At 62.1% G+C, this 14,107-nt stretch overlaps 1 protein-coding gene across 6 annotated transcripts in view; it reads right to left on the bottom strand.

The window, feature by feature from the left end:
• Positions 1 to 11,300, bottom strand: part of LOC119566490 (inactive serine/threonine-protein kinase TEX14-like) — a 26,082-nt gene extending 14,782 nt beyond the window's left edge. For 4 of the 6 annotated variants that reach the window (XR_006291449.1, XR_005225671.2, XM_043548252.1 and 1 more), the window contains exons 1-13: positions 10,777 to 11,300; positions 10,571 to 10,685; positions 10,167 to 10,332; positions 9,017 to 9,177; positions 7,326 to 7,386; positions 6,941 to 7,071; positions 6,762 to 6,872; positions 5,628 to 5,751; positions 5,171 to 5,352; positions 4,956 to 5,095; positions 4,612 to 4,802; positions 4,272 to 4,535; positions 3,773 to 3,934 (exon numbers count right to left, since the gene is read on the bottom strand). Coding sequence is in view for 4 of the 6 variants with exons in the window: in XM_043548252.1 (XP_043404187.1) it covers positions 3,773 to 3,934; positions 4,272 to 4,535; positions 4,612 to 4,802; positions 4,956 to 5,095; positions 5,171 to 5,352; positions 5,628 to 5,751; positions 6,762 to 6,872; positions 6,941 to 7,071; positions 7,326 to 7,386; positions 9,017 to 9,177; positions 10,167 to 10,332; positions 10,571 to 10,685; positions 10,777 to 10,915 (1,947 nt within the window). In the remaining 2 variants the exon portion in view is untranslated. Of the gene's footprint in view, positions 1 to 301; positions 570 to 3,772; positions 3,935 to 4,271; positions 4,536 to 4,611; positions 4,803 to 4,955; positions 5,096 to 5,170; positions 5,353 to 5,627; positions 5,752 to 6,761; positions 6,873 to 6,940; positions 7,072 to 7,325; positions 7,387 to 9,016; positions 9,178 to 10,166; positions 10,333 to 10,570; positions 10,686 to 10,776 lie in introns of all 6 variants that reach the window. The other 2 variants (XM_043548249.1, XM_043548248.1) reach the window with 1 other exon arrangement.
• Positions 11,301 to 14,107: the final 2,807 nt, after the last annotated feature.

Here is a 14,107-nt window from a genome sequence, read left to right on the forward strand (position 1 = left end):
GAGTCAGTGGGGGAGGAGGGGCCCCGAATGGCGGGAGGGTGGGTGCTGGGCAGGCCTGGCAGGGGGAGGTTTAATAGCCTAGGGGTGGGGGGCCAGCGCCACTGGGCAGGCACTGTGCTGCTCCTTAGTGCTGTCAGCCAGGCACCCCGGGATCCCAAAGTTGGCAGCGAGAGCAGCATGGCTGGGGCTCCGGGAGGGGGGCTGCCTGCTACCCCCCATCCACAAAGCTCGGTGGAGCCCAGCCAGGGGAGACCCACCTGCTGTGCTCTAGTGGGGGGAGGCCGGGAGAAGTGTGACTCACCTGCTGGGGCCATGGGTGGCCAGCCAGACCCTTGCAGGGCCCCCAGGCTGCAGCATGCCCGCGGGACCCCTGCTTGGCCAGCCCCACGCCTGCTGCAGCAGGGCCGGGCCGGGAGCACCCCCTGGAGGCTGACTAAGTCCTGCAGGGCCTGGATGCCAGAGGCAAAGCGGCGCTCCAGGGTTTCCAGCGAGGCTTGGGCTTGATCCAGCAGGCAGGCCGAGGCCTGGAGGCTGCTCACACAGGGCAGGGCTGGGGACCGGGCCGGCTCCTATGGGTAACACAGCCGGCGTTAGACGCTGGGGATATGGGTGTAAAATCTGACGTCCCGACAAACTCAGTTAATACATTTTACCTACCCCTTAACGTTACCAGTTAGCTATCCCCTCAGTGTTAACATATCGTTTCTCCTCTTGTAAGAGCACCCCAGCTCACAACTTCATTACAACCATTTGTAACTAACACACACAGCAAGCCTCTTTACGCTTGTTTTCCCCAATACCCACGGCTTTATGCACCACAGTGGTAGGTCTATTGGCTGAGGTACCAAGCAGGTCATGGGTAAGCCTTACAACTGGCTTGTACCTCCCTGTGACGAAGTGGGACTATTCTTAATTTTCTCTCTGACTACTGTGTGGGTACCTCAGTTTCCCCTAGGCCTTTCTTAAGGATCCAGGTGGTGGGATCGGGGGTGTGATTGTTGTAGAGCCCTAGAGGGCCAGTGTGATGATGTCGGCACAGAGACTGACCGACACCCTGTCTCCTGGCTACTGATGGCCTGGGCCCCTCCTCTGCAAAGGTGCCAACCCAAGGTGTTGGAGAACAAAGAGATCAGGTGGCTTCCGGGAGAGGGAGGGAGGGAGGGAGGGAGGCAGGCCAGGGGCCAGGCTGGAGAGTTTCAGTTTGGAGCTGGCTGGGGAAAGCAAGGGAGGCCCGGACCCGGGGTCTGGCCTCCCTGGCTCCAAGATGGACCCCAGCTGAGGGGTCCTGTTCTCTGCACCTGCAAGCTCTGTGTTAGACCATGTTCCTGTCGTCTAATAAACCTTCTGTTTTACTGGCTGGCTGAGTGTCAGGTCTGACTGCGCAGTTGGGGGGCAGGACCCTCTGGCTTCCCCAGGACCCCGCCTGGGCGGACTCACTGTGGGAAGCGCAGGGAGGGGCAGAGGATGCTGAATGCTCCGAGGTCAGACCCAGGAAGGTGGAAGCCGGGTGAGCTGTGTGTCCTGCAGACAGGCTGCTCGCAGAAAGTAGACTTCCCCAGAGTCCTGACTGGCTTTGTAGGGAGCAGTTCCAGAGCATCACCCGGGGACCCTGTGACACTCCCCTTCCTTGGGCATCACTTCCCGCTCTGCAGCCATATCTGCCATTGGGGGCTGTAGTGGGGCCTCACAGGGTAGCCTGATTCTAGGCTCTGGGTAGTTGATAAAAGTCGTTAAACCCCAATCATCAGATTCGTCACCAGAGACACTCTCCCCTTCATGTCTCTGTTCCGTCACAGCCAGCATCCTCGTTCTGTGGAACCGCCAGATTGCTACTAGCAGAGTTAGTGGCCATCTCTCTCCCAGGCTCTCTTCCAAGGAAACGTACCAACTGCCCAATAGTCAACAAGTGTGACTACTACTGTCACGGGTTCTGAAATCTCTCCTTCCTTCTCTCTGGAGCGTATGTATGGGAATCCCAGGTAGTTTCAGAACAACCTGATAGAGTTCTGATTTCCAGCTGTCTCCTGGCTTGTTCTTCCATTTTACTCCTGAGTTCCTTATCAAAACCCAGTCACTTGGGAGTAGTTCTCACTCTCTTATGCACTGGTCACATCAGGTCTTATTCTGAGTTGCAGTCTTCACTGCTGCATCCATAGCCAGTCACTAGGCGTTCCTCCTGTTCTTTCTTTAATTTCTTTACACAATGAAGGCGTCAGGGCCCCCTCCATCCGGAGTCACTCCCAAACACGTGTCCACAGGTAGTCTCGCTTCCCTCCCAAACGTCAGACAATGAGGGGAGAATCCAGGAGCATCCTTCCTGGCCCACTTATAAGTGTGTCTAGTTGTGAAACGTGTTGGCTCCATTTCTGCTTTTCTATCGGCCTGAGAAGCCTGAGCATGTTCAAAAGCGCCCTAGTGAAACGTTCTGGCTGGGGGGCCCCTTGTGGTGATATGGTGAGGGCCGGGATTTCTTTGCCCCAATTAGTTGTAGTAATTCCTTGATAAGTTTAGTTGCAAAGTCACACCCCAGATCAGAGTGAACTCTGGAAGGTCAACAGAAGTGCACAAAGTGTTTGTCCAATACTATCTTGGCTACAGTGGGAGCGTGCTGATCTGTCATGGGGACTGGTTGTGCTTACTGAGTGAAATGATCTGTTACCACTGATACACTAGTGTTCCCTTTGTTGTCAGGGTCGAGGAACACACGAGATCCAAGGGTCCCTTGCTTTGGAGTTAACTAACTGGGCACGTGGTTTGGGTAACGTCTTCCAAGCTCAACAGCTGGCACCGTTCTTACCACTGTTCCTCTATAACCCTCGCTAATCTGGGCCAATAGAACCCTCTATTTACCCTCCCAAGTGTCCGGTCTGCCCCAAGGTGCCCTCCTCCATCATGCAAGGACTTCAGCACCAGGTGATGATAATGGTGATGAAGGGAGTCACTCGTCTCTCGATAGAACAGGCCTCCTTTCCCCCCCAGAGCCCAGGCACAGGGCCCCCCTTGCCCAGATACCTGCACCCCCTTCCCCCCAGAGCTCAGCCGGCGGGGCCCCCCAGCCCAGACACCCACATCCCTCCCCGCCAGTGTCCAGCCACAGGGCCCCCCCTTGCCCAGACATCAACCCCCAGAGCCCAGGGATCCAGAGGGAGAAACAGCCTGATGCTTCGTCCCAGGCTTGCACAGAGTTTCCTGCGCGCCGTCCTCTTCTCCCAGGGCATGCTGGGAACTGCAGCTGCCAGGACCCCTTTAGCTCCCTCCCCGTCCCCCCAGCAGCGTCTTCTAGGTGCGAGCGGAGCTCTGTCAGGTCCAGCAGCCCCTAGTGGTGGCTAGCAGCCCTGCCGCCCATTTCTGCGTATTCCCCCAGGAGTAGAAGATGCAGACGCAGACCGAGATGGGGTTAGATGCCGGGGTGATGCAGACCGAGGAGACGCACACACAGACGGGGTGAGATGCCGGCGGTGCAGGTCGGGGAGACACACACACAGACGGGGTGAGATGCCGGGGTGCAGACCGGGGAGGTGCAGACACAGACGGGGTTAGATGCCGGGGTGATGCAGACTGGGGAGACGCAGACACAGACAGGGTGAGATGCCGGGGTGCAGGCCGGGGAGACGCAGACACAGACGGGGTGAGATGCCGGGGGTGCAGGCCGGGAAGACGCACACACAGATGGGGTGAAATGCCGGGGTGCAGGCCGGGGAGACGCACACACAGATGGGTTAGATACCAGGAGAGGTGGGGTGAGCAGGGCAGGGGGCACAGACCCACGTACCGCGGTGCTGGAGCCTGGGCTGCCACTCTCCCAGCCCCTTGACTCCTCCTGGCTGCTGCTGTCCACCTCCAAGCTGCTGTCTGAGGCTTCTCTGGCCTGGCTCACCTGGGGGCTGGGCTGCCCCTTGCCCTGCAGCCCGGGTACTGGGCTGCCCCTGCCCGGCTGGGGGGGGAAGCAGGGGGCATTGCTGAGAAAGGGGCTGGGGTGCTGGAGTGAATCCCGCCCCATCCCCCACCTCTTTACCTTGTTCCTTGGACTTTACCCCCTCATTCCCCCACTCTGCCCCTGGTGCTTGTGCCCATCCCTTTCGCCCTGCACTTACCAACCCCTGGTAGCTGGGCACTGGAGCCCACCCTGTGATTTCCACCCAGCCATTCTCACCCCCATCCCTGGACCCTGCCCACACCCCATTCATCCTGACCGCCTGATCCCTGCCCCACCCCCTTGTGATCCCCAACAGCACCTGATGCTGTCCCAGGTTCCTACCCCACCCCCTTACCTCAGCACACCGGTCTGCGTTGCCATCGGCTGCTGCCCGCTCTGGGCTGCCATCCCCTACCTCATAGTAGAGCGGTTCTGGGGAGCAGAAGGGTGGGGGTGAAGGCCTGGAGTCAGTACACCCTGTCCACCCCACCCGCACCCCATGGCTCTCACCTGCAGGGGCTGCAGGGAGGCACTCCAGGGGGGTCCAAGCCTCTCCTGCCCATGCGCACAGCCTCCTGGGAGACAGGGACAGTGGGCCGCCCAGCTGCCCCGTGGCCTTCTGGGAAGGGGATGGACAGGTCTGTTAGATCCTGGCGGGCGGAGCAGGGTGGGGGATCCCCCCAGGGCCCTGTTACCTGCAGGGCCTTGCGCAGGACGTAGCGAATGTCAGGCAGCGAGCCACAGCGTTCCCGCTCCCGGAAGGCCAGTCCAGCCCTCACCACCTCATAGCAGGGTGGGGGCACACAGGCATCAGGGGCCAGAGCCCGCCCTGCCTGCACCCACTGCCGCACAGCTGCACCCTCTGCCCCGTACCAGGGCACGGCACCTGGAACACAGAGCAGCTGCGTTAGCTCTGTGCCGGGGGGGCGGCCCCACTCCCCTGCCCATCCCCTCCCAGGGGCCGGTGCCTGGAACACAGAGCGGCTGGGTTAGACTGATGGCGAGGGTCCAGCCCCACTCCGCCTCGCCAGGCGCTGACCTGTGAAGATCTCCTGGGTGACGGCACAGAAGCTGTATAGGTCGGAGGTCGTGGAGGCTGGGCGGTCACGGATCACCTCTGGGGGCAGCCAGTTATAGAGCTCGGGGGGTGGTGCGGGGTCCCGAGGCCCAGTCTCAGCCCTGAAAACCAAGGGAGAGAGGCATCAGGGCGGGGTTCTCCGAGGGTCCCCCAGGCCTCATCCTGACAGGACTCACCGTGGCTGCATGTACTCCAGGCTGCCGAGTTTGGCCAGGCCGGGGCGCACCAGCTGGACTGCGTGAGAGGTGAGAGCACGATGCACATACCCCTGCCCGTGCAGGAACAACAGCGCCTCACACAGCTGCAGCAGCAGGCGCAAGGCAGCCAGGCAGGAGGGGGGTGCAGGGGGGCAGGGTGCCTGCAGCAGGAGACACAGCAGGAGACACAGCATGAGTGGGGAGCCCCTTGCCCCCCCATGTTCCCATCCCACCTCCTTGCACAAACAGCCCGTCACACTGGCACCAGGCTGGCTCCCCTCCTAATGCAGACAGCATCTCACCTTGCCCCAGGCCAGCTCCCCTTCTGGCTCAGGGCCCACTAGAGGGAGCCCCTCACCCTGGCCCCAGGCCGGCTCCCCTCCTGGCTCAGGGCCCAGTAGAGGGAGCCCCTCACCCTGGCCCCAGGCCCACTCACCTCTTGGTGCAGGGCCCAGTAGAGGGAGCCCATCTCCACCCTCTCGAACACCAGACGCACCTCGCGCAAGTCCAGGGAAGGGCTCACGGCCAGGAGCAGCAGCAGCTGGGGGTGGTGCAGACGGCTACAAGGAAGATGGCAGCTTATTGGGGTGTAGCCCAGTGCAGGGCCCCCCACGGGGAAAAGGGGGGTTGTACCAGCCATACAGCCGCTCCCGCTAACAGGAGGAGCTCCCCATGGGGACAGGGGCAGCGATGGCTAATGGGGGGAGGGGGGTCCACGGGGCAGAGGGATTCGGAGGGGAAGGGCCCCCCAGGACCGGGATGCCCGTGTGATGAAGCGGGACTGTTCTTAATGTTTCCTCTGAATAGTGTGGGGGTGCCTCAGTTTCCCCTAGGCATTTCCTAAGTCTCTAGGGGGTGGGATAAGGGTGTATGATCGTTGCAGAGCCCTAGAGGGCAGGTGTGTGCAGGGGTCTGGACACAGACAATGGCCGACACCCTGTTTCCTGGCCACTGATGGCCTGGGCCCTTCCCCCCTGCAAGGTGAGAGCTAAAGGGTTGGAGAACAAAGGAATCCGGTGACCTCCTGGCCCAGGACAGGGACAAAGCCCAGGGGAGGAGGGGCTGGGGGGAGTTTCAGTTTGGGGCTGGCTGGGGACAAGGAGTGAAGTGCAGACGGGGTTGTCTGGCTCACTGCCCCCCCCTCCCCAAAATGGACCCAGCTGAGGGGTCCTGTTCTCTGCACCTACAAGCTCTGTGTTAGACCCTGTTCCTGTCGTCTAATAAACCCTCTGTTTTACTGGCTGGCTGAGAGTCCCATCTGACTGCGAAGTTGGGGTGCAGGACCCTCTGGCCCCCCCAGGACCCCGCCTGGACGGACTGGCTGTGGGAAGCACACGGAGGGGCAGAGGAGGCTGAATGCTCCGCGGTCAGACCCAGGAAGGTGGAAGCCGGGTGAGCTGTGTGTCCTGCAGACAGGCTGCTCACAGAGAGGAGACGGCCCCAGAGTCCTGACTGGCTTCGTGGGGAGCAGTTCCAGAGCATCGCCCGGGGACTCCGTGACAGCCCGGGGCAGAGGGATTCGGGGGGTGGGGCCCCCCACGGCAGAGGGATTCAGGGGGGGGGGTGCTACCTGCAGTGCTGTTGCTCTGCCACCAGCAAGTCCATGGGGCCGTGGGGCCTGCTGCCGGGGGGCTCTGGTTTCAGCCCTCGCACAGTGACGAACTGTCCCTTCCACAGGCAGCTGGTGGTAGAAAGGTGGGGTCAGCATCAGGGATCACCCTCCCACACACCCCATTGCCCCACTCTTACTTGCTCATGAGCGTGTAGGGCCCATTCTCATAGCTCCGGTCTGGCTCGGCCTGGGCCCGCAGCAGCTCGTCCGGGTCTGCGATGGGGGTGACAGAGGCGAAACTGGGGCGCAGGGGGCCACTGGGGCACAGCTGTGTGGGGGGTACACAAGGGTGATCAGATGGGAGTACTCCCCATGGAGATCGGGTTACCCCCCATCCGGCCATACCAACCACGCCCTAAACCTTTGAGCATCACACTACCCCCACACCAGCCATTCAAAGACCCCGCCTACCTGGGAACGCTGCATCCCCCGGTCCCTTCAGGGACGCCTGCTACCAGGGAATGCCCCCTCCACCGATCCAAACAGAGACCCCTGTTTACCTGAAAACATCCCCCTGCTTACCTGGCCAAACCCCACCACAGGTCCCCTGCCGCTCCAATCTGTCCCGGAGCTGTCCAGAGACCTGTGGGGCAGGCTGAAAGTTAAACTTTTACCCACTAACCCGCTGCCCTGCCCTCCCCACCCCATTCTGGCACTTCACTGTGGCGGAGAGAGGAGGGGAGCATCTCTAAATAGCAGGGCCTAGAGTCACACGGGGTCTCAGAGACAGACACTACATGTTATAACCAGCCCCCACCCCTGTGCTGCCCTCTTGAGGCTGGTTTCAGAGGGGTAGCCGTGTTAGTCTGTATCAGCAAAAACAACGAGGAGCCCTTGTGGCACCTTAGAGACTAACACATTTATGTGGGCATAAGCTTTCGTGGGCTAAAACCCACTTCATCGGATGCATGGAGTGGAACATACAGTAGGGAGGTATAAATGCACAGCATATGAAAAGATGGGAGTTGCCTTACTGTTAAGGAAAAGTTAGCACATGTGACTCCATTTTGGTTTGGGGCCCACCATTGTTTAAATGCCAGCACATCATACACCACGAGGAGTAATCCTTAGATACTGAATCCATGTGAAAATCCTCCTCCTTGTCTCCAGCCTGCCTTGATTCCAAGTATCTGGTTTTTGTCAGTCTCTAACTCCCTGTCTCTTGGCCTTGATGTGAGGCCTCCCATCCTGATAATAAAACTTACTGATGCATGGCTTTAGAACCATGCTGTGTAATTAACATACTGGTATAGCACGAGGAATGCACCAAGCAGGGATAGGTGGTAGATAAGACAAGGGTTTGTTTATTGGCTAAGGTTTCCGATGCACGAGGGCAACATGCTTTGCTAAAAAGTATATAACCTTTGTATAATCTGTATTCAGGGTCCCCTCCTGGCTAGCAGGGGGGCACCACGCTCGAGCGTAATAAACTTAGTGTCTTTTGGGAACTCTGCAGTTGTGGACTTTATTTCTGTTCCTCAGCCTAGATTCGAACTGTGCGTGACCTATCAGGTATAATTCGCAGCATTGGTGTGCGTGTCCTACAAGGTGTAATTCGTAGCACTTGTGTGCGTGTCCTACCAGGTGTAATTCGTAACACTTACCAAGTGGGGGTTCAGTACTAACGAGCCAATTCAATTAAGGTGGAAGTGGGCTAGTCTCAACAGTTGACAAGAAGGGGTGGAAGTCACTTTTGTGGTGCTAATGAGGCCCATGTAATCAAGGTGGCCCATTTCAAACAGTTAACAAGAAGGTCTGGGTATCAGCAGGGGGAAATTAGTTTTCGTAGTGATCCATCCACTCTTGAGGCTGTTTCATGCCACTAAATAAAAATAGGGTTCCCGCTCCCCGAGAATGCAATGCATCCCCATGACATGATCAGACAGGACTGTGGCCTGTGAGATTGCGGGTCCCATCATGCAATGCTCCATCTCCATGGGAGTGGACAGGGCGTGGCTCTGTGCTATAGTTCCCCGCATGCGACACACCATCTTTAGCCCAGCAACCAAGACGCTCCCTATCCACTCATGTCAAGATAGAGCATCACATGCTGGACATATAGTCTCATCAGAGCAGTGCATGCTGGGGATGGTAACCTCATGCGCTACCTCCCATCCACTCACATCAAGATGGCTGCTGGGATCAAGATGGAGCAATGCATGCTGGGAGCTGCTGCAGGGTCAGAACCCCAGCTCTGTGGGGAGGGGTCTTACCAGAAGGAGGCAGAGAGCAGCGAGGACAGGGAGGAGAAGGAGGAACGCAGGCTGCGTGGCGAGCCCCCTACCCTGCTGGAAAGCGTCTGCGTGGCTCCCTGCTCCCCGTGCTGAGTCAGCCCCACCATTCGGGCACGGCACTGCTTAATGAATGCCAGCACCTGGGGGAGGGGACGACAGGGAGACGATTCAGGCTAAGCTCCTTATCCCATACAGAGGCCCCCAGTGCTTAATTTGTGCCATGGCTTGCCAGGGCTGAGCCCCGGCACCTCCGGGCCTGGTGGTTCAGAGCCCCCGGCGCCTGTGGGCTTCCTGCATCAGTTGTGAATATACAAAAATTGCTTGAGCCCAGGTACCTTTTTCATTACAAATTAAGCACTGGAGACCCCCCTGTGACGAAGTGGGACTGTTCTTAATGTTTCCTCCGAATAGTGTGGGGGTGCCTCAGTTTCCCCTAGGCAGTTCTTAAGTATCTAGGTGGTGGGGTAAGGGTGTATGATCATTGCAGAGCCCTAGAGGGCAGGTGTGTGCAGGAGTCTGGACACAGAGAATGGCCGACACCCTGTTTCCTGGCAACTGATGGCCTGGGCCCTTCCCCCCTGCAAGGTGAGAGCTAAAGGATTGGAGAACAAAGGAATCCGGTGACCTCCTGGCCCGGGAAAGGAACAAAGCCCAGAGGAGGAGGGGCTGGAGGGAGTTTTCAGTTTGGGGCTGGCTGGGACATGGAGTGAAGGGCAGACGTGGTTGTCTGGCTCACTGCCCCCCCCCCCAAAATGGACCCAGCTGAGGGGTCCTGTTCTCTGCACCTGCAAGCTCTGTTTTAGACCATGTTCCTGTCATCTAATAAACCTCTGTTTTACTGGCTGGCTGAGAGTCAAGTCTGACTGCGAAGTTGGGGTGCAGGACCCTCTGGCTTCCCCAGGAGCCCTGCCTGAGCGGACTCGCTGTGGGAAGCGCACGGAGGGGCAGAGGATGCTGAATGCTCCGAGGTCAGACCCAGGAAGGTGGAAGCCGGGTGAGCTGTGTGTCCTGAAGACAGGCTGCTCACAGAAAGGCGACTGCCCCAGAGTCCTGACTGGCTTCATGGGGAGCAGTTCCAGAGCATCGCCCAGGGACTCCATGACAGCCCCCACCTCGATCGCACAGGTACCTCGGCATTCTGGTCACTCCCAGCTTGTTCAGCCCAGTCCTGGGGGGTCCTGCCCTGCTGATCATGGAGTCTCAGGTCACCTCCCGCCTCCAGGACTTGGGCAAAGAGGGGCCGCTGGCAAGAGAAGGCGGCGGCATGGACGGGGGTGCTGCCATCATAACACCGGCTGGGGAAGGAAGTGCATGGGACAGGTGTTAGGATGAGAATGGGAGGCACAGCCGAGACCACGGGGCAACAAGGGAAGATTTTCCCAGTCTGGCTTGGGAGAATGGGATCCAGAGCCTTTCCAGGGTACCAGCTCCGATCTGGCCCCGGGCAGGGGGCTGGTTGGCTCAGGGGGAGGGGAATGGGATGTGGGAACTTTCCTCTCCCAGGTCACTGGCTCCACCATGAGGGCCACTCACTGGTTGGGATCTGCTCTGAACCGGAGGAAGAGCCGGGCGACCATGGTGTGTCCCAGCAGTGCGGCAACGAAGAGGCCTGTCTGTCCAGCTGTGTTTTGGCCGTCCACGTCCACCCCTAAGGAGGCAGGCACAAAGATCACCACAGAGCACTGCACGCTGGGCCCATGGTCTCTCGGGGCCAGGGTGGATTCACTGAGGGGTTTTACCTCTCTTCAGCAGCTTCTTGGCCTTCCTGAGCCTGCCCTCAGTTGCGTGCTGGTGTAACTGCCCCGCCAGGGAGCCCAGCTCGGCGACAGAGCCCAGGCTGGTGGGGCAGCATGGCGGAAGCACGGGGGGCTTCGGCATTGCTCTAGAAAGAGGGAGAGGCAGAGGGGAGGTTACCAGAGCTGGCTGTACTGAAGGGAGGAGGGGCGTCACTGGACAGTGCCGCCTGTTTCACACACCCCAGAGTTCCCCTTGGGGTACGCTGAGGATCGGTGCTCTCAGTGGGTGGCTTTCCGCTGGTGCTCCTGCCCTCTCTCCCCCACGGAAGGGCGGTCGGCCACGTCCGAACACACTAAGCTCTTGCCCACTCTTGGCACGACCCCCCCACACACCATGCTTCCCGCCCCAGGCAGGGTCCCAGTGCTCTCAACCCATTAATCCCTGCCCCGGGGGGTCGCTCTCCCCCCATGCCGGGCTGGGTGGCCATAGGGGAGCAAACCAAACTCTCCTCCACCCTTGGCTTGACCACAGTCCCCCCCAGCCGACCTGCGGGCTAAAGGGCCACCCCACGGCAGGTGGGGACGGAGTGACCCAGCTAACTCCCGGGGTGGGAGGGGGCGTCACGGTGGCCCACTCACCCCGTCTGGCGGCCATATTGGTGCGACCCCAACGCCCGCCCCCCTGTGGCATGGCCACCCCCGTCCCCATGCTGAAGTTTTCCCTAACCCGGGCGGCGGGGGGGGGGAGCGTATCACTTCACGTGCCCCATGGCCGCCCTCCTGAGGGGGGAGCTCTCGCCCCGCCGTGGGCTGGGTGGCCATTTTGGAGCGATGCCGTGGGGTGGGCGGCCATTTTGGGGCGATGCTCTGGGGCAATGCCGTGGGGTGGGCGGCCATTTTGGAGCGATGCCGTGGGGCGATGCCGTGGGCTGGGCGGCCATTTTGGGGCGATGCCGTGGGCTGGGCGGCCATTTTGGGGCGATGCCCTGGGGCAATGCCGTGGGGTGGGCGGCCATTTTGGGGCGATGCCGTGGGGTGGGCGGCCATTTTGGGGCCCCCCTTGGCGTGACTGCGCCCCGCCCCCCCTGAGGGCAGCCCCTGCCCCCCATGCTGCAGCCCACTCCCTCCCCCACAGGGTGCGAAAGGCCCCCCGGGGGCAGGCAGCACCTGGGGCGCGCACTGAGGGAGAACCCCAAGAAATGAGTCGGGGGCCGCGAAAGCCCGAGCCGCTGTCACTGCGCATGCGCGCGGGGGGGAGGTGCCTGGTGCCGGGGCGGTTCGCCGGCCCCCTGCGCTGTGATTGGCTGAGAGAGCCGCAGGGGGCGGGGCCCAACGGCTGCCCCGGCGCGAGGAGCGGGAAAAAGGCGCCAAAAGGCGGCCGCGGCCGGGCTCGCGCTGCAGCCGTTGGCGCCTCAGCCCCGCCCCCTCCCCCGCGCACGGTTCAGGGATGTGGGGCCGGACCCCGCGGCCCCGCCATGGGGCCAGCCCCCGGGGGCGGGTCATTGTGGGCCCGGGGCCCCCCCCGCCGGCCTTGTGAGCGGCAGAGAGCCTGGAACCGCAGGGCGACGTGGGCGGGGGCGGGGGCGGGGGCGGGGGGTTGGGCTGTGGGGGGGTCCGGCCCTGGGGTGGGGCAGAGGGGGCGGTGAGGGCTCTGGGGTACAGCGGGGTTGGAGTGGGGGGCTCAGGGCTGGGGATGAGGGTGAGGGCTGTGGGGTGGGGATGGTGGGGCTCAGGGCAGTGGCAGAGGGTTGGAGTGCGGGGGGTGGGGGTTTTGGGTGGGGGAGGCTCAGGGCTGGGGCAGAGGGTTGGGCTGTGGGGGGGTCCGGCCCTGGGGTGGGGCAGAGGGGGCGGTGAGGGCTCTGGGGTACAGCGGGGTTGGAGTGGGGGGCTCAGGGCTGGGGGTGAGGGCTGTGGGGTGGGGATGGTGGGGCTCAGGGCAGTGGCAGAGGGTTGGAGTGCGGGGGGTGGGGGTTTTGGGTGGGGGAGGCTCAGGGCTGGGGCAGAGGGTTGGGCTGTGGGGGGGTCCGGCCCTGGGGTGGGGCAGAGGGGGCGGTGAGGGCTCTGGGGTACAGCGGGGTTGGAGTGGGGGGCTCAGGGCTGGGGGTGAGGGCTGTGGGGTGGGGATGGTGGGGCTCAGGGCAGTGGCAGAGGGTTGGAGTGCGGGGGGTGGGGGTTTTGGGTGGGGGAGGCTCAGGGCTGGGGCAGAGGGTTGGGCTGTGGGGGGGTCCGGCCCTGGGGTGGGGCAGAGGGGGCGGTGAGGGCTCTGGGGTACAGCGGGGTTGGAGTGGGGGGCTCAGGGCTGGGGGTGAGGGCTGTGGGGTGGGGATGGTGGGGCTCAGGGCAGTGGCAGAGGGTTGGAGTGCGGGGGGTGGGGGTTTTGGGTGGGGGAGGCTCAGGGCTGGGGCAGAGGGTTGGGGTGCAGGGGGGGTCTGGCCCTGGGGTACAGTGGGGTTGGAGTGGGGGGCTCAGGGCTGGGATAGGGAGAAGGGATGAGGGCGGGGGCTCAGGATGGGGTCAGAGGGGTGGGGTGCAGGGGAGATGAGGGCTCTGGTGGGGCAGGCCTGGGGATGAGAGGTTTGGGTGTGGCTCAGGGCTGGGGTAGGGGGGTTCAGGACTGGGTTGGGGGGCTTAGGGCTGGGGTAGAGAGTTGGTGTATGCAGAATGAGGGGGGTCAGAGGGGTGGGGTGGGGTGAGGGCTGTGGGGTGGGGATGGTGGGGCTCAGGGCAGTGGCAGAGGGTTGGAGTGCGGGGGGTGGGGGTTTGGGGTGGGGGAGGCTCAGGGCTGGGGCAGAGGGTTGGGGTGCAGGGGGGGTCTGGCCCTGGGGTACAGTGGGGTTGGAGTGGGGGGCTCAGGGCTGGGATAGGGAGAAGGGATGAGGGCGGGGGCTCAGGATCGGGTCAGAGGGGTGGGGTGCAGGGGAGATGAGGGCTCTGGTGGGGCAGGCCTGGGGATGAGAGGTTTGGGTGTGGCTCAGGGCTGGGGTAGGGGGGTTCAGGACTGGGTTGGGGGGCTTAGGGCTGGGGTAGAGAGTTGGTGTATGCAGAATGAGGGGGGTCAGAGGGGTGGGGTGGGGGGAGGGCTGTGGGGTGGGGATGGTGGGGCTCAGGGCAGTGGCAGAGGGTTGGAGTGCGGGGGGTGGGGGTTTGGGGTGGGGGAGGCTCAGGGCTGGGGCAGAGGGTTGGGATGCAGGGGAGGTCTGGCCCTGGGGTACAGTGGGGTTGGAGTGGGGGGCTCAGGGCTGGGATAGGGAGAAGGGATGAGGGCGGGGGCTCAGGATGGGGTCAGAGGGGTGGGGTGCAGGGGAGATGAGGGCTCTGGTGGGGCAGGCCTGGG

The sequence above is a fragment of the Chelonia mydas genome, chromosome 6 (genome assembly GCF_015237465.2).
Source record: "Chelonia mydas isolate rCheMyd1 chromosome 6, rCheMyd1.pri.v2, whole genome shotgun sequence".
Classification (NCBI taxonomy): domain Eukaryota; kingdom Metazoa; phylum Chordata; order Testudines; family Cheloniidae; genus Chelonia; species Chelonia mydas.